This window comes from Nycticebus coucang, chromosome 14 (genome assembly GCF_027406575.1).
Source record: "Nycticebus coucang isolate mNycCou1 chromosome 14, mNycCou1.pri, whole genome shotgun sequence".
Taxonomy (NCBI): Eukaryota; Metazoa; Chordata; class Mammalia; order Primates; family Lorisidae; genus Nycticebus; species Nycticebus coucang.
Genome location: NC_069793.1, coordinates 10,789,671 through 10,808,152, shown reverse-complemented (window position 1 = coordinate 10,808,152; position 18,482 = coordinate 10,789,671). Strand labels below are relative to the sequence as shown.

Below are 18,482 nucleotides of genomic sequence, written 5' to 3'. Positions count from 1 at the left end.
TTATCCATATCCAAGTTTGAAAAACTCTTGCCCAATTTAAGGGCAGGATGAACAACCCTCAACCCAAATTTCTATCCCTGTCACCATTCATGTATCTGGGGCAGCAGGATAAATGTGGAGGCAAACTTATTTTTTTCCCCACAAGCACTGCTCAATCCACCCACCAAACTGTCATTCAGGAACTATGCCCATGTACCAAGTATAGGCTAGGCCTATGCACTCCCTGCAAGGTGTGCTAAGTGGTAGGAAGGAATAGGCTGCTGAGGTGGAGGATGAAAGGGATAAGTCCATTTTAGGGGGTAAGACAAGGTATGTCCAAGAAAGGTGCATTAAGATCTTGGGGGCGGAGGATGGCGGCGCTCACTTCTCCGTGGGTAGGGCACCAGCCACATACACTGAGGCTGACAGATTCAAACCCAGGCCTGGGCCAGGGTTTGACAACTGCAATGACAACTGCAACAACAACAAAAAATACCTGGGCGTTGTGGCAGGCACCTGTAGTCCTAGCTACTTGGGAGGCTGAGGCAAGAGAATCGCTTGAGCCCAAGAGTTTGAGGTTGTGGTAAGCTGTAATGCCACAGCACTCTACCCAGGGCAACAGCTTGAGACCCTGTCTCAAAAAAATTAAAAAAAAAAAAGATCTTGGTGGGGTGGAGCAGAAGGAGAAGTACTGGGTGGAAGGATCAGGATTATTATTACCAGGTGGAAATTAGAGAAAACTGGAAGTGTTTATATTAAAGTAGCAGCTTTATTGCCCTTTAGGGTCCATGACTTCACTTGAGGAGATTTCGAAATGCTTGAGGGAGAAAAACCTGTAAGAAATGATGTAGATCGGGAAACAGGCCTTGGGAATCCTGGAGTGGGGTCACAGTGAGTGACTGGTTAGCCTGGGAAGCAGACACCACAAAAGTCAGAAGGGGCTCAGTCTCTGCGGTCTGTTCGCTGCTCAGTCCTCTAAGTTCCTGGGTTACCCGAGCCTCAGTTGCCAGCCACTCTGCTCCTATGCCAGCCCCGCCACTGGCTCCTTCCTTGGTTTGCTGCTGTAAGCGTCTCCGGGCACGCCGCCGTCCAAGCCACACTGGGTGCCATAAGGAGCAGCGCCAGCTCACTGAAGAGAGTGATGCCTCCTTCACCGTCTTACCCTTAGGCCCTCCGTGGGCTGCCTCAAGTCCCTTGGGGCCCTGCTTTGCCAGTGCTGCATGGCCTGGCTGCCCCTCTTGTCCAGCAGCTAGATGCTTTCTGGTCATCAGGGGTGGCTCCCCAGACTGCCCAGGGCTCTGCATAGCCCAGTCTTGCACCATCTCTCCAATTTCTATAACCATTTCTTCTACCCCATCTTCACTACGGTCCCCTGCATGTCTCTGCTGCTTCTCTTTCCCCTCCTCACAGCTCTCTTTCTGTCCATCCAGTTTCAACCTTTTGCTTGTCCCTCCCTGGGTAGACTCCTCAGTTCCACCTCCTTCTGACCATGTTCTCTTGGTTCCCTGTTCTATGTGGCATCCCAGTGCTTCTCTCAACACCCGGACCAGGGCAGCAGTGAGCTGGAGAAAGGGAGCAGGGGGTAAGAGTATCGGGGTAGCAGATAGCAGGGAGTTTGGGGTGCTGGGCTGCAGAAGGGGGAGCAACCCCCAGTCCCGACCCCGGGAGGAACGGCGCTCGTACTGGAGGCTTCGGCAGTAATTGGCTGCCGCTTGGCAGCAGTTCTGTAGCCTCCCAGCTATCCGGCTGGTGACATTGGCTGCAACGTTGTGACTCAAGTCAAAGGGGTCCTGGAGATTCATAGGGCCAAGGCGCAGACCCTCCCAGAGATTAGAGGACAGGACCCCTGCCACAGGCAGTGCCTGACCCTCCCGCAGGGACAGGAGTGAACCACGAAGATCCCAGCAAGAGACACAGGAGAAGAACTGGGCCAGCAAGGAACCTGGAAGAGGAAGATTGGGGAATGGGGGTCACTTAGAGGCCAGAACTGAGACTGAGACAGGTCCTGAATTAGAGCCATTTCCTTAGCAGGACTTTCTTTTTCCCTTCCAAGGGGCTCAGAAGAGTCCCAAGAAGCCAGGCTTCTCTGAACACTATAAACAAAAGAGGTCAAGCCAGGCACAGTAGCACACTCCTGTAATCCCAGCTACTCAGGAGGCTGACACGGGAGGAGTCCTCGCGCCCAGGAGGTCAAAGCCAGCCTGAGCAACATAGCAAGACCCATCTCAAATCAACAATAACAACAAAAAGGATTAAACAAGAGGCCGAGCCTTTCTCTCCACACCCCCAGCAATGTCCTTCCCCAGATGCTGCACTTTCTCCTTTGCTAGCAGTATAACCTTGGGCAAACCACTTAATTTCTCTAACACATGGTTTCTTTATCTGTAAAATGTCAGTAACAATATCAGTTATGCTACAAGGTTGCAAGCTGTGAGAACCATGCCTAACTATGCCTGGCACACAGTGAGTGTGATGTCTGCTACCTTCTTCTGTGATTAACATCATTACTAGCCCTGTACTAGGCTCCCCAACTCACTGAGGGGCTCCACATTGGTGCTGGGCTCCAGTCTCGAGGCATTCCTGGGGAAACTACAGTCCCAGCCATCAACTTCCACCTGTTCCCCATCACCTATCAAAGTAAAAAAGGTGAGGGTCAGTCTGGAGGCAGGAAGACAGAGTGATGATAGCAGAGATCTCATCCCCAGGGTAGCTGAGTGTGTCTTAAGTGTGATAAAGAAGAGGAGAGATAAAGCTAATGAGAGCGTGGAAGCTGGGCTACATTACCTGCTTTCTGAGTGAGCTGGGACACAGTGGGCAACACAGGAGGGTTCCTGGTCTGAAGGAAATAGATCACGAGCAAGGTCAGGGCGTAGTTATTGAGAAGGGGGCCACTCCCTGGGTAAATAATTAATAATTCCAGTTAGATCAGAGGTGCTTCTGATCCCCTTATTGGCAGCTTTCTCAACCCCAGTGCCTGTACCTACATCCCTTCTCACCCTGAATCCCTGTCTTGACACCTCAGCCCCACATCTGTCCTGATTCATTCTCACCTGACAGACCCCGACCCTGAGCCCAGCAGCGGAGAGTGTACACGAGGGGCCGGACTCGTTCATCCAGCTCAGAGCAGAGACTCAGGAAACGGGAATTATGCAGGGCCAGCCTAGGATAAAGGGGGAACAAGGGTGTTCGGGCTCAGATACCCTTGGAACCTACCTCTCCCAGCTCTCACTCGAGACTTGTGTAGTTGGAGCCAGCTGGAATAAGGTCAAGAATGTTTTCCAAAGTACTGATGGAACACTGGTTTTACAAGAGGAGGTGCAAAAGAACATCAAATGAGTTTGGGAACCACTACATCCAATATGCCCATTTTTGGTTTTTTTGCAGTTTTGGCCAGGACTGGGTTTGAACCCACCACCTCTGGCATATGGGGCTGGCGCCCTACTCCTTTGAGCCATAGGCGCCACCCCAATATGCCCATTTTGAACATTCACAGAGCACCTTATTGTAAGATTGCTCACAGCCCTTAAAATGCAAAGAAACAAAGACAGGAAGGGGGAGAAAGGGAGGAAAGGAGAAACAGAGAGAAAGGGAAAGCAGAGGAGAGAGAGGAGAGGGAGAAACCTGTTTGCATTTAACTTCGTAATTCCCAAATTTATTCAAGCATAGAACTCTTTTCTACATCCCTTAAAAATGGTATTCCAAGGTACATTCATTACAAAATTCAAATGGAAACCTAACAAGAAGAGATAAGTGACAGAAAGAAGAATGGAACCAAACAAGGACAAATTCAAGCTCAGCAAGTATAGGAGCATCCCAAGCCAGGACTCTCTCCTCAACCACCCCAGAACTCTCAGCTGGCCTTCCCCAACCACCGCCCCCAAACAAAGTTACCGGTTACTGAGGGAGACGTCACCATGGAGACCTGAAGGCCGATGACAGAACTTGACCACAGGGCGCCGGGCAGAGGGTACAGTTTGGACTCGGTACACCCCAGGGACACAGCCCCGGAGAATGGATCCCACCAGCTCCAGCATTGCTCCCCCATCTGTCTTCTCCCCCTTTACGGCCTCTGCTAGTTCCAATGCCTTCCCCAGGTCTCCTTCTTCTCTGTCCTCCTGGAGTGGTGAGGCTGGAGGCAGGGACAAGGGAGAGGCGAGGGTCTCAGAGGCCAAAGCAGAATCCGGAGTCTGGGGTGCCAGAGAAGAGGGAGGGGTTTCGAAGTCCAAGGCTTCAGAATCTTGAGGAGAAGCTGGAAGCTGTGAGTCTGGAGGGGAGGCTGGGGTACAGGCCAGGGCTTGAGGATCCAGTGGGGAAGCAAGGGCCGAATCTAAGGATGGAGATTCTGGAGGCTTTGGCGCTGGCTGTAGATAGAAATAAAAATCAGTGAATGCCTCTCCTGCTATTCTCAAACCAGAGAACATCCTTGTCCCTCGTTTATTAGGTACAAGCCCCATTCCAAGGGGCTTTACATGTATTAACCCATTTAGTCCTCGCAGCAACATTTTTTAAAAATTAAAATAAAGAGACGGGGTAAGGTAGCTCACACTTGTAATGCTAGCACTCTGGGAGTCTGAGGTGGGTGGACTGCTTGAACTAAGGAGGTTGAGACCAGCCTGAGCAAGAGCAAGCCCCTGTTTCTTTTTTTTGTTGTTGTTGTTTTTTTTTATTTTTGGCCGGGGCTGGGTTTGAACCCGCCACCTCCGGCATATGGGACCGGCGCCCTACTCCTTGAGCCACAGGCACCACCCGCAAGCCCGTTTCTTAAAAAAAAAAATTGCTGGGCAGCGCCTGTGGCTCAGTGAGTAGGGCGCCAACCCCATAGGCCGAGGGTGGTAGGTTCAAACCAGGCCCCAGCCAAACTGCAACGAAAAAATAGCCAGGCACTGTGGTGGGCACCTGTAGTCCCAGCTACTTAGGAGGCTGAGGCAAGACAATCAGCTAAGCCCAAGAGCTGGAGGTTGCTGTGAACTGTGATGCCACAGCACTCTACAAGGGGTGACAAAGCGAGACTCGGTCTCTAAAAAAAAAAAAAATTGCCAGGCATCACCCGTAGCCCAGTGGGTAGGGCGCCAGCCACATACGCCAAGGTTGGCAGGTTCGAACCCAGCCTGGGCCAGCTAAAATGACAACTGCACCAAAAAATACAGCCGGGTGTGATGGCACGCACCTATAGTCCCAGCTACTTGGGAGGCTGACACAAGAGAATCACTTAATCCCAAAAGTAGGAGGTTGCTGTGAGCTGGGACACCACTCTACAAAGGGTGACATAGTGAGACTCTTGTCTTAAAAAAAAAGAAAAAAAAAATAGCCAGATGTAGTATAGCAGGCGGCTGTAGTCCCAGTTACTTGAGAGACTGAGGCAAGAGGATCGCTTAAGCCAGAGTTTGAGGTTGCTGTGAGCTATGTAGTTATGGCATTCTAACCCAGAGCAACAAAGTGAGACTCTGTCTCAATTAATCAATAAATTAAATTAAAGCCAGGAAGTTGAAACCAGCCTGGGCAATAGAGCAAGACATTATTTCTGTAATAAAATGAAATAAAAAAAATTAGCTGGGTGTGGTGGAGTGTGCCAATAGTCTCAGCTATTTGGGAGGCTGAGGCAGGAGGATCACTTGAACCCAGGAGTTTGAGGCTGAAGTGAGCTATGATCATGCCCCTGCAGCCCAGCCAAGGCAACAGAACAAGACCCTGTCTCAAAAAAAAAAAAAAAAAATCAATAACCCTTTCTGTGGCTCATGCCTATAATCTTAGCACTCTGGGAGGCCGACAAGGGTGAAGTGCCAGAGCTCACAGGTTCAAGACCAACCTGAGCCAGAGCGAGACCCCATTAAAAAATAGCTGGGTGTTGGCTCGGCACCTTGGCTCAAGCAGCTAAGGCAACAGCCACATACACCTGAGCTGGCGGGTTCGAATCCTGCCTGGGCGCACCAAACAACTATTATGGCTGCAACCAAAAAATAGCCGGGCATTGTGGCAGGCACCTGTAGTCCCAGCTACTTGGGAGGCAGAGGCAGGAGAATCGCTTGAGCCCAGGAGTTGGAGGTTGCTGTGAGCTGTGATACCACCGCACTCTATCCAGGGTGACAGCTTGAGGCTCTGTCTCAAAAAAAAAAAAAGCTGGGTGTTGTGGCAGGCACCTGTAGTCCCAACTACTTGGGAGGTTGAGGCAAGAGGATCGCTTGAGCTCAAGAGTTTGAGGTTGCCGTGAGCTATGATGCCATAGCACTCTAATTAGGGCCACTAAGACTGTGTCTCAAAAAAAAAAAAAAAAAAAGGGACCACACCTATGGTGCATTTTATAAGGGTACATGTTAAATCTACTAAGTGTAGAATATAAATGTCTTAACCCAGTAACTAAGAAAATGTACTGAAGGCTATGTTAACCAGTTTCATGAAAGTACTTCAAATTGTATATAAAACCAGCACATTGTACCCCATAATTGCATTAATGTACACAGCTATGATTTAATTAAAAAAAAAGAAAGAAAGAGAGAAAGAGGCCCCACCTCCAAAACTGGCAGGCACCTGTGGTCCTAGCTACTTGGGAGGCTGAGACAAGAGGATCACTTAAGTCCAAGAGTTTGAAGTTACTGTGAGCTATGACACCATCGCACTCTACTGAGGGCAAAAAAGCGAGTGAGACTATGCCTCAAAAAAAAAAAAAAAAAAAGAAATACAGATAAAAGCTAATGAGAGTTACTTAAAGGGTACAATGTATGCTATTTGTGCGACAGATATCTTAAAACCCATGACTTCACCACTATGCAATCTATGCATCTAATAAAACTACACTTGTACCTCACAAATTTATTAAAAAAAAAAAAGTATAGGCTCAGTGCCTGTAGCTCAAGCGGCTAAGGTGCCAGCCACATACACCAGAGCTGGTGGGTTCGAATCCCGCCCGGGCCTGCCAAACAACGACAACTACAACAAAAAAATAGCGTGTGGCGGGTGTCTGTAGTCCCAGCTACTTGGGAGGCTAAGGCGAGAGAATCACTTAAGCCCAGGAGTTGGAGGTTGCTGTGAGCTGTGATGCCACAGCACTCTACCCAGGGCTACAACTTGAGGCTCTGTCTCAAAAAAAAAGTATATACAGATAAGCAAAAACCTCAAAATTATCTTAACGTATGACCTTAATTTTTTCTTTTTACAAAATAAGGTCATATTATATACACCATTTTGAAGTCTGTTTTTTATCCTGTTACAATTGCCATCTGTCCCATGTCAGTTAATTTATTCATTTTCATCCCAGCTAAGGCCCATCATCCATATTTGCATTTCCCCAATTATAACAACCCTTTCAGGTCGGCCCTGTTATCCCCATTTTATAGATGAGGAACCAAGGCATGGAGAGGTAATGGACCTGTCACATGGTCATCCCACTGACTCTTCCCAGCTGCCTCCCTGGCCACTCACCTGGAGTTCTTCCAAGTCACCCAGATCCAAGAACAGGTCAAGATCACAGCCATGGACATCAAAACTATTCATAGAAGAGCCAAAAGGATGGACCACACAGCCTGGATGCGAAACAGAGAATAAGGGTTAATATAGAGAGATATCAGGAAGGAAGGAGGTAGAAGAACACAATAGGGTATAAAGATGGAAGAGTAATCAAACGAACACTGTAGCCAATGGGGGACTACATTGTGAGGGAGTAAAGCACAGAGAAGTCTGGGGGACACAGACATGAGGGAGTAAAGCACAGAGAAGGCTGACACAACAGGGAGGTGACTCACCAGGGAAGAATTCTGTGAAGACCTCCTGCATCAGGGCCACCACGAGGCTCCGAAGCTGCCGCTCAGCCTCAGACAGCTCCCTTAGCCCCACAAGCTTTACCATTTGTGCCCCAACATCTGGGGCCTCGGCTAGTGCTTTGGCCAGCTGCTGATTGTCAGGGGCCGCTCCTTTCGGAGATTTGGAGGCCGGGCTCTGGAACTCCTTCTGCTCCCTCGGCCGGACACGCAGGCGATGTCCTCCCAGACTGTGCTGGGACTGTGACAAGATGGCCTCCCGAGCAACCACGTCCCCCATCTCCACAATGGCAAACACTCCCTGGCAAACCACAACAGAGGCAAGGTTGATGGTTTTGGAACCAAGAATTTAAGCTCATGGTCTGACAGTAAATGATAATCTTTGAAATGGAGACTATACCAAAAATTAGGAATATTTGTTTTTGTAACAACAGGGGAAATATTTAGAAAAGCAATTCTCTCTTTCCTATTCCACACATTTTATTCTTACCCTAGTCTGCCTCTAAAAATCTCATTTTACAGACAGCCTATACAATGGGAAAGGATATTTGCATATTTTGAATCGGACAAAAGCTTGATAACTAGGATCTATAGAGAACTTAAATTAATCCACATGAAAAAAGCCAACAATCCCATATTATCAATGGGCAAGAGACATGAACAGAACCTTCTCTAAAGATGACAGATGAATGGCTAACAAACATATGAAAAAGTGTTCATCATCCCTATATATTAGAGAAATGCAAATCAAAACAACCCTGAGATATCATCTAACCTCAGTGAGAATGGCCCACATCACAAAATCTCAAAACTGCAGATGCTGGCGTGGATGTGGAGAGAAGGGAACACTTTTACACTGCTGGTGGGACTGCAAACTAGTACAACCTTTCTGGAAGGAAGTATGGAGAAACCTCAAAGCACTCAAGCTAGACCTCCCATTCGATCCTGCAATCCCATTACTGAGCATCTACCCAGAAGGAAAAAAATCCTTTTATCATAAGGACACTTGTACTAGGCTGTTTATTGCAGCTCAATTTACAATCGCCAAAATGTGGAAACAGCCTAAATGCCTAATCCAGGAATGGATTAACAAGCTGTGGTATATGTATACCATGGAATACTATTCAGCTATTTAAAAAAATGGAGATAGCCAGGCTTGGTGGCTCACACCTGTAGTCCCAGTGCTGTGGGAGGCCAAGGCAGGTAGATTGTCTGAGCTCAGAGGTTCAAGACCAGTATGAGCATCAGTGAGCCAGAGTAAGACCCCATCTCTACTAACAACATCAAAAACAGCCAACACCGCCAGAGGAAGAAGAAAATCAACAAAAAAGGAGTACTTCAAACAAAGAATGAACAAGCAAACTGAAATTAAAAAAAAAAAATGGAGACTTTACATCCTTTGTATTAACCTGGATGGAAGTGGAAGACATTATTCTTAGTAAAGCATCACAAGAATGGAGAAGCATGAATCCTATGTACTCAATCTTGATATGAGGACAATTAATGACAATTAAGGTCATGGGGGGGTGGAGCCGAGAGAGGGAAGGAGGGAGAGGGGTGGGGCCTTGGTGTGTGCCACATCTTCTGGGGGCAAGACATGATTGCAAGAGGGACTTTACCTAACAAATGCAATCATTGTAACCTGGCTTATTGTACCCTCAATGAATCCCCAACAATAAAAAAAAAAAAAAAATCTCATTTTACCTATTTTATTGTCCCCCTACTGACATGTTCGCAGTTTATGCTGTAGCAAACCTCCTAACTTGTCCTGGTTGAATTCCATCCTTCTATCATTAAGAATCCACATAATGGCCGTGCCTGTGGCTCAAGGAGTAGTGCACCGGCCTCATATACCGGAGGTGGCAGGTACAAACCTGGCCCCAGCCAAAAAACTGCAAAAAAAAAAAAAAAAACTTAAAAATTTGGGTGGCACCTGTGGCTCAGTCGGTAAGGTGCTAGCCCCATATACCAAGGGTGGCGGGTTCAAACCCGGCCCCAGCCAAACTGCAACAAAAAAATAGCCGGGTGTTGTGGCGGGCACCTGTAGTCCCAGCTACTCGGGAGGCTGAGCAGGAGAATCGCTTAAGCCCAAGAGTTGGAGGTTTCTGTGAGCTATGTGATGCCATGGCACTCTACCTAGGGCCATAAAGTGAAACTCTGTCTCTACAAAAAAAAAAAAAAAAAAAGAATCCACATAATGAACACTATGTAGGCGTTAATATAAACACATAAACCCTAAACTTAAGAAATTTGCCATCTGGGCTTTGCAGACGCTGTCGCCTCTTATAGTCATCTGGTATCAGCCATGGTCAATCCCACCGTGTTCTTCGATGTTGCTGCCGATGGCGAGCCCTTGGGCCGTGTCTCCTTCGAGCTGTTTGCAGACAAATTTCCAAAGACAGCAGAAAACTTTCGTGCTCTGAGCACTGGAGAAAAAGGATTTGGTTATAAGGGTTCCTGCTTTCACAGGATTATTCCAGGGTTTATGTGCCAGGGTGGTGACTTCACACGCCATAATGGCACTGGTGGCAAGTCTATCTACGGGGAGAAATTTGAAGATGAAAACTTTGTCCTGAAGCATACAGGTCCTGGCATCTTGTCCATGGCAAATGCTGGACCAAATACAAATGGTACCCAGTTTTTCATCTGCACTACCAAGACTGAGTGGTTGGATGGCAAGCATGTGGTCTTTGGCAAGGTGAAAGAAGGCATGAATGTTGTAGAAGCCATGGAGCGCTTTGGGTCCAAGAATGGCAAGACCAGCAAGATCATCACCATTACTGACTGTGGACAGCTGTAATAAATTTGACTTAATGTTTCAACCACCAAACCATTCCTTCTGTAGCTCAGGAGAGCACCCCTCTACCCCATTTGCTTGCAATATCCTGTAATCTCTGCTCTCACTGCAGTTCTTTGGGTTGCGTATTTTCCTTAATCCTCTCCGTGTCTAGCTGGATTGCAAAGTTAAGTTTATGATTATTAAATAAAAACTAAATAATAAAAAAAAAAAAAAAGAAATTTGCCATCTGGCCAGGTGAGGTGGCTCATGCTTGTAATCCTAGCACTCTAGGAGGCTGAGGGTGGTGGATCACCTGAGCTCAGGAGTTTGAGACCAGCCTGAGCAAGAGTGAGACCCTGTCTCTACTAAAAATGAAAAACTGAGGGGGGCAGCACCTGTGGCTCAAAGGAGTAGGGCGCCGGCCCTACATGCTGGAGGTGGCGGGTTCAAGGCCAGCCCTGGCCAAAAACTGAAAAAAAAAAAAAAAAGAACTGAGGGAAGACAATCACTTGAGCCCAAGAGTTTGAGGTTGCTGCGAGCTACAATGCCACAGCACTCTTCCAAGGGTGAAAAAATGAGACTCTGTCTCAAAAAACAAAAAAAAAGAAACTTGCCATCTAGGAATAAAAGCAATATGATAGCCATGTTGCTAAGATTTGATTGAGTTCAATGATATACATTGGGCCATATTTTTTTAAAGGTAAGGTATTAGCAGGGGCAGGAAAAACATGACTGCTTTGGGGCAAAAGTACATATTCTTTTATATCCCTCTCCAGTGCTAAAACTAGACCCTCATCCTGTTTATAAAAAGGTATCAAAACAGTATGGTACTGAAAGAGAGAAAGACATTCACAAGAAAGGAATGGGATGGAGACCCAGAAAGAAACCCTTATATCTACAGTCTACTGAGTTTCAACAAGGGTGCCAAGACCATTGCATGAGAAAAGAACAGTCTTAGCAACAAATGGTACTAGGACAACTGTATAGCCACATACAAAGGAATGATGTTAGACCTTTACCTTACACCGTATACAAAAATTAACAGGGGCAGGAGACTCACCAGTACATGGGCCTTACACCAAACAGAGCAAAGAACTGAGGTAAATTCAAGGACAAGCGCAGCAATTTGGAGCTGCCCAGGCCAGCCCTCTGACTGAGAAATCACCACTCACTGAATGCAGTTCAACATCAGGTTTCCAAACAAAGCCCCAGCTAGAATTAGGTGTCCCTTTACTTGGCCTTGTGTTTATGCACATATTTCGCTCAAGAACCTTACCGATGGCATCGGGAAGGGCAGGAATAGCAGATTCAGAAGCCTACATCCTGGCCATTTTTCTCCTCTCAATACCACCATCCCTAGCTAGAGCTACCGTTTGTTGAAAGCTTATTATAAACCAAGGAGTTCACATAAACTATTTCTAAGGCTCATAAGACAATGACAAGGTATGTGTTAGTATTTCCATTTTGAAACTGAAATTCAAAAAAGTTAAATAACGTGTTACTGCCTCTCGAGTATTTTTTTTTTCTTTTTTGAGGCAAAGTCTTACTTTGTCGCCCTTGGTAGAGTGCAGTGGCATCACAGCTCATAGCAACCTCCAGCTCTTGGGCTTAGGCAATTCTCTTGCCTCAGCCTCCCGAGTAGCTGGGACTACAAGTGCCTGCCACAACGCCCAGCTACTTTTTGTTGCAGTTTGGTTGGGGCCAGGTTTGAACTTGCCACCCTTGGCATATGGGGCCAGCGCCCTACTCACTGAGCCACAGGCACCGCCCTCAAGTAGTCTTTTTTTGTTTGTTTGTTTTTTGCCTTTTTTTTTTTTTTTTTTACAGTTTTTGGCCGGGGTTGGGTTTGAACCTGCCACCTCTGGCATATGGGGCCGGCACCCTACTCCTTTGAGTCACAGGCACCATCCTCAAAGACAGTCTTAAACTCCCAAATCACCAAGTTCTTATTAACAATTTCCCTCAAGGAAATTTAGACCTTAAACGAGACAGTGTATATAAATTACTTAGCTCACAATTAGTGCATAGCAATTACACAATAAAAATTTTAACCATCATTGTTATTATAATTAGAAGCCAACTTGGGGATTAAGTTAAGAAAACGGGCCAGGCATGATGGCTTGTGCCTGTAATTGTAGCACTCTGAAAGGGCGAAGCAGGTGGATTGCTTGAGCTTACGAGTTCGAGACCAGCCTAAGCAACTAAGCAAGAGTGAGACCCTGTCTCTACTAAAAAATAGAAAAACTAGCTCAGCATGGGGATATACGCCTATAATCCCAGCTACTCAGGAGGCTGAGACAAGAGTATCACTTGAGCCCAGGAGTTTGAGGTTGCTATGAGGTATGATGACATCATGGCATTCTTCTACCCAGGGTGACAGGGTAAGACTCTGTCTCAAAAAAAAAAAAAAAAAAAAGTTAAAGATAATACCATTCTTGGCACCTGTGGCTCAAAGGAGTAGGGCGCCGGCCCCATATACTGGAGGTGATGGGTTCAAACCCAGCCCCGGCCAAAAACTGCAAAAGAAAAAAAAGAAAAAGAAAATACCATTCTTTCCAATTAATGTAAGTATCAACAAAAACGGGGACATAGAGCTTCCTGAAGCAGTATCCTGGGATAGATACAGCCAACTGCCCACCAAAATATATTCTCCATTTCTTATTACCAGAGCCCCCATTTTGTTCAGAAAGGCAAAGTGCCCAGCTAAAAATACTTAATTTCCAAGGCTTACCTATAGCTAGGGGTAACCATATAAGTGTTCTGGCCACTGAGATATATGAAGTCTTCTGAGAAGACCTCTGAAAAGATTATCTTCCTTTTTTTGTTGTTGTTGAGACAGAGTCTCACTTTGTCACCCTTGGTAGAGTGCCATGGAATCACAGCTCACAACAACCTCCAGCTTTTGGGCTTAGGCAATTCTCTGGCCTCAGCCTCCCGAGTAGCTGGGACTACAAGCGCCCACTACAACGCCCAGCTACTTTTTTTCCCCAGCTACTTTTTTTGTTGTTGCAGTTTAGCCAGGGCCGGGCTCAAACCCACCACCCTCGTTATATGGGGCCGGCACCCCACTTACCAAGCCACAGGTGCTCTGGAAAAAAGAGTACTTTCCTCAGAAATAAAAAAAAGGAGAGGAGTCAGACCCAGCTGGAGCTAGCCTTTTATATTCTTTTTTTTTTTTTTTTTTGTAGAGACAGAGTCTCACTTTACCGCCCTCGGTAGAGTGCCGTGACGTCACAGGACTCACAGCAACCTCCAGCTCTTGGGCTTCCGCAATTCTCCTGCCTCAGCCTCCAGAGCAGCTGGGACTACAGGCGCCTGCCACAACGCCAGGTTATTTTTTTGTTGCAGTTTGGCCGGGGCTGGGTTTGAACCCGCCACCTTCCGTATATGGGGCCGGCGCCCTACTCACTGAGCCACAGGCACCACCCTAGCCTTTTATATTCTGCCTTTCAATCTGCCCCTTTTTGCCTAAAGATTCAGAAGCAGCAGTATTACAACTATGAAGTAAAAGGCACACACCAATAATGACAGCACAGGAAAGCAGCAAAATCCTGGACTACTCAGGTCTAGACTTCTTGTTACACGGGAAAAATTTAAACTTTTGTAGTTCCATTGCAGCCATTTGTAGCTCAGTTGCTGAATGCAATCCTCAAGAATAACAGACCCCACCTAATCCTAAAAGATGACCTGGGCTACTGAGAATATTTGGGATCACCTAAGCCAGTGGTTCTCAACCTTCCTAATGCCGCAAGCCTTTAATACAGTTACTGTGGGTTGTGACCCACAGATTGAGAATCACTGACCTAAGCCATCCCTACCTGATTACAGTGCAGCCTCAGAACCACAATTTGACTTAAGAACAAAGCTCAGCAACAGTGAAATTTTTTCAAGGGATACTAGTAAAAGATCTGCAGAACAAGGTAAAAAAGACCACAAAGAACAAGCTTGTTTGTCTAGCAATGTCCAGAGGACTGGGTGTTCTGACCAAATAACCTAAGTACCTCTCACTGTAAGTTAAAAAAACTGCCAACTGGTTTATCAGCCAGTTTCTTGTGAGGTTGACCCTTCAATGGCATGTTGCTCTTTAAGCACTATAATTACTCATTTAATTATTTACTTTCTTAAGACTGTAAGCACTGCACCAACAGGAACCACATCTATCCATTCACTACTCAGAATGCTGCTCTAAGCATAGTGCACAGTACAAAGTTAGCAGTAAAGAAATATGGAAATTTGACAAATAAAAGATTCACTGAATAAATGATAAACGAGTCCCCCAGTCACTAACTCTGATGAACTGCTAAGATCCTAAAATCCAAGAAAATAGAAATGTGAGAAACTCACATTTCTAGACTAGCCCAAGTACTGTGGTATCTATCAAAGACAAGCCACATTAGGAACCAGCCCAAACAGGTTTCAGGTTTCTCTCTCTTGTCTCTTTTGGTATACAGCACATATGACTCATTCTTGACCCCTAGAGCCATTCACTCTACCTTGTCCTTGTCCATGACAACACTGGCCACAGGTCCAAATGCCTGGAAGTACTCAGAGAGCTGAGCAGAATCTACATCCCTAGGAAAGCCACTAACAAACACACTTCGAAGTCCCTGGGCCTTTCTTGCAGCTCGTAGTTCTACCAGGTACCGGTGCTTTCGTCCTCCCAAGTGGGCATCCAGACTGGGTCCTGCAAAAAAACAAGTGTGAGACAAAAACATCCAAATCACTCTTTAGTGTACCTGCCTTTGCTCTTTGCATACCTAAATCCTACTGATCATTCCAAGCCACAGAAGTGTGACCTTTGAATAAACAGTCCTGGCTCCTTTCATCTTCCACTTTTTTTTTTTGAAACACAGTCTCACTCTGTCACCTTTAGTAGAGTGCCATGGCGTCATAGCTCACAGCAACCTCAAACTCTTGGGCTCAAGCAATTCTCTTGCCTCAGCCTCCCAAGTAGCTGGGACTACAGGTGGCCATCACAATGCCAGCTATTTTTAGAGGCAGGGTCTCACTCTTGCTCAAGCTGGTCTGAACCTGTGAGCTCAGGCACTCCACATGCCTCAGCCTCCCAGAGTGCTAGGATTACAGGCGTGAGCCACCTCGCTGGGCTCATCTTTCTCTCTTATCCATTTGTCTAGATAGTGCATTCTGTAAGTGGTTCCCAGAAGAATTGGCTATACTACAAGTATTTCTTACACCGTATGTAGTTGCTATGTAGAGCAGTATGAGAACTGCAAAGAAATTAACAAGTTAATATATCCAGGTCATCTAAAGAAGAACTAAATAGGGGCGGCGCCTGTGGCTCAAGCGGTAGGGCGCCAGTCCCATATGCCGTAGGTGGCGGGTTCAAACCCTGCCCCGGCCAAAAAAAAAAAAGAACTAAATAAATCAGAACTCTGGACTATTCCTCATAAATCATCTCTGGCTATGGTAGAGTGATTTCAAGTGCAGGACCTGAAATCGTACGACTCAATTTCAAATTCCAGCCCTGTCAAGCTGTGTGAGATTTTGGCCAAGTTACTTAACTTTTCTGTCTATGCCAACGATTTCCTCAGATACAAAATGGAGTGAATAAAAGTATCTACCACATGCCCATTATTCACATATGGTACTTAACAGAGAGTCTGGTACATGGTAAATGTGGAAAAACTAAACGTTGTTATTATTTTTATTACAAGGTAGCTGTTTTATGTCATCAAGTAAATGTGGGGCCAAGGAAGACTCCTGGGTTTCTGGCTACCCTACTGGAAAATAATGGTAGTGCCCTTCACAGAAAAAAAAACAAGAATAGAAGACCATTTAGGGAAGATTATGATTCCAGACTTCAGAAGTAGAATTTCAGGATTCATTGACCTCCTTTCCCCATCATACAAGGACTTTGTCTACTTTTCCAAACCCACCTTCTGCCTGTTTCTCACTGGTACCTTATGCTCCGTTCTTGCCCCCTATTTCACCCATCCGTACGTTTGGGTAGGTCCTCTGTAGGGCTTCCCTAACGTAATTATACCGCCTTCTCTGTAGTCCCACAGCTCTCCAAACCTATCTGTAAAATAGTGAAAATGTCTCAACATTTAGAGTGAGCTCCTTCATCTCCGAACCCCTCCCCCACCCTAAAGACCAGCAGAATACTGGGTACAGAGAAGATGTCCAAAAGACAATGGATGAAGAGGAAACAGAATAATGAAATTTTCATGGTGGAGATTTCCTGTACTAGGAAGGATGGGTGTAGTGAGGTGGGGCTTTCCCCAGTCTCCAATTCCTCGGACGTGCGGAGTGAAAACGGAGGCATGTGACCTTACCAACACACTTGACAGGAGCTATAACCCTAACTTTCGCTAGGGCCATTAAACGAAAGCCCGCAACCACCCCCCTCACTAGCCACCGCTTACGGTTGGCTGTCGTAACGTGACAGAGGCAGCAGCGGAAACCCCCACGCGGCAGTGGTTCGACATCTGAATCCAGCGCCGCCATAGCTACTCTCCAGTACCGATAAAATACAACCACCGCTACCTCCACCGGAACTCACTCCACCAAATTGCAACGTGCCGGGAAGCATCTTCCGCCAGTCCGACAGGAAGTGACGTAAGGTTGGCCAATGGCGCACTCCACTAGAAACTGCTGTTTGGACTCCAGGTTCAGTTTCTAACCTATTCGTTTTAGCAAAAGCTGCCCATCTACGAAGCTTATCCGCATTCAGTAAGCTGATTGGTGTGCTCGAAGCTGTTCAGGCGGTGATTGGCCCAAAGAATCGTGCATATTCATAACAGCAACCGCAAAGGACCAAGGTCCTTGTATGATGGGTGGCAGCTCCCGGCTGCTCCTAGCCAGGTGGTTGCGTGCCTGCTGCGCTTCCCTTCACCCTGCAATGAAAGCCCGCGCGCTGCACCCTGCACCCTATATTTACTAGAGGGCGGTGGGCGGCTTCCGATCCTTTGCCCCATGGAGACCAGGGCTGTCCCTGGACTCTCAACTACTCTAGGATGTTACTCTCTTCCTTTGCTCCCCGCCCCATCTTCCTGCTAAACAGGTGCTCCGTGACCGCTTCTATTCCTGGTTGGAGAGCTCTGCCCGCGCCGGGCACCTTCTAAACTCCTCGGCCAGATAGTTGCGGTGCCAGTGAGCCAGATTCATTCCGCGGTAGTGGGGCAGCGTAGTGTACTTAGGAGGCATCAGAACCACCTGCCCGTTTCAAGTCAGTGCAAGGCAACCTACTATGGTGGCAATTGAATGAAGACATTTGTACAGATCACGGTGAAACTCTCCCTTTTTCCCTTGGTTGGTTCGCTGAAACATCAACTCACAATTATGGCAGATTAATAAGAGAAAGTTGTTTGTTTGTTTTTTTCCAAATACCATGCGCATGGGGAGAACCAAAAGAATGATTACCCAATGTCTCAATGATGGTCAGATACCTTTCTGATTGTGAACGGCCTTTAATTCAAAATATTCTTTTTTTTTTTTTTAGACAGCCTCACGCTGCCACCCTGGGTAGAGTGCCTTGGCATCACAGCTCACTGAGCAACCTCAAACTCCTGGACTTAAGCAATTCTCTTGCCTCAGCCTCCCAAGTAGCTGGGACTACAGGTGCCTGCCACAACACCCAGCTATTTTTTTGTTGTTGTTGTAGTTGTCATTGTTGTTTTGGCAGGCCGGGGCTGGATTCGAACCTGCCAGCTCTGGTGTATGTGGCTGGTGCCTTAGCCACTTGAGCTACAGGTGCTGAGCCTCCAGATATTCTTTTTGTTGTTGTTATTGTTGTTGATACAGTCTCACTATGTTGCCCTTGGTGGAGTGCTTTGGCATCAAGGCTCACTGCAACCTCATCTCAGGCTTAAGGGATTCTCTTGCCTCAGCCTCCCAAGTAGCTGGGACTACAGGAACCTGCCACAATGCCCAGCTATTTTTTGGTTGTAGTTGTCATTGTTGTTTGGCAGGCCCAGGCTGGATTCAAACCTGCTAGCTTTGGTGTACATGGC

At 46.8% G+C, this 18,482-nt stretch overlaps 2 protein-coding genes across 4 annotated transcripts; one reads left to right on the top strand and one right to left on the bottom strand.

The window, feature by feature from the left end:
• Positions 1-735: 735 nt before the first annotated feature.
• Positions 736-17,135, bottom strand: TUT1 (terminal uridylyl transferase 1, U6 snRNA-specific). Of its 3 annotated transcripts, XM_053562275.1 has the most exons (10): positions 16,896-16,969; positions 16,407-16,549; positions 15,003-15,193; positions 7,716-8,031; positions 7,396-7,496; positions 3,871-4,340; positions 3,030-3,139; positions 2,764-2,874; positions 2,516-2,608; positions 736-1,921 (listed from the first exon to the last, which is right to left on the bottom strand). In XM_053562275.1, the coding sequence occupies exons 3-10, from the start codon at positions 15,015-15,017 to the stop codon at positions 774-776; spliced, it is 2,364 nt and encodes a 787-aa protein (XP_053418250.1). In that variant the 5' UTR covers positions 15,018-15,193; positions 16,407-16,549; positions 16,896-16,969; the 3' UTR covers positions 736-773. The 3 variants fall into 3 exon arrangements, with proteins under 3 accessions (XP_053418250.1, XP_053418249.1, XP_053418248.1); XM_053562274.1 differs by lacking the exons at positions 16,407-16,549; positions 16,896-16,969 and adding an exon at positions 17,017-17,135; XM_053562273.1 differs by lacking the exon at positions 16,407-16,549 and having other exon boundaries at positions 16,896-17,122.
• Positions 9,978-10,744, top strand: LOC128565667 (peptidyl-prolyl cis-trans isomerase A-like). Its single transcript, XM_053562305.1, has one exon. It carries the CDS (start codon positions 10,036-10,038, stop codon positions 10,528-10,530), a length of 495 nt encoding a protein of 164 aa, XP_053418280.1. The 5' UTR covers positions 9,978-10,035; the 3' UTR covers positions 10,531-10,744.
• Positions 17,136-18,482: the final 1,347 nt, after the last annotated feature.

Coding starts and splice junctions, on each gene's coding strand:
- LOC128565667 (XM_053562305.1), top strand. CDS start 10,036: ATGGTCAATCCCACCGTGTTCTTCGATGTTGCTGCCGATGGCGAGCCC.
- TUT1 (XM_053562273.1), bottom strand. CDS start 16,977: ATGGCGGCGCTGGATTCAGATGTCGAACCACTGCCGCGTGGGGGTTTC. Junction 15,194..16,895: donor TCACGTTACGACAGCCAACC/GTAAGCGGTGGC, acceptor GTTTTTTTGCAG/GACCCAGTCTGGATGCCCAC. Junction 8,032..15,002: donor TTGTCATGGACAAGGACAAG/GTAGAGTGAATG, acceptor GTGGTTTGCCAG/GGAGTGTTTGCCATTGTGGA.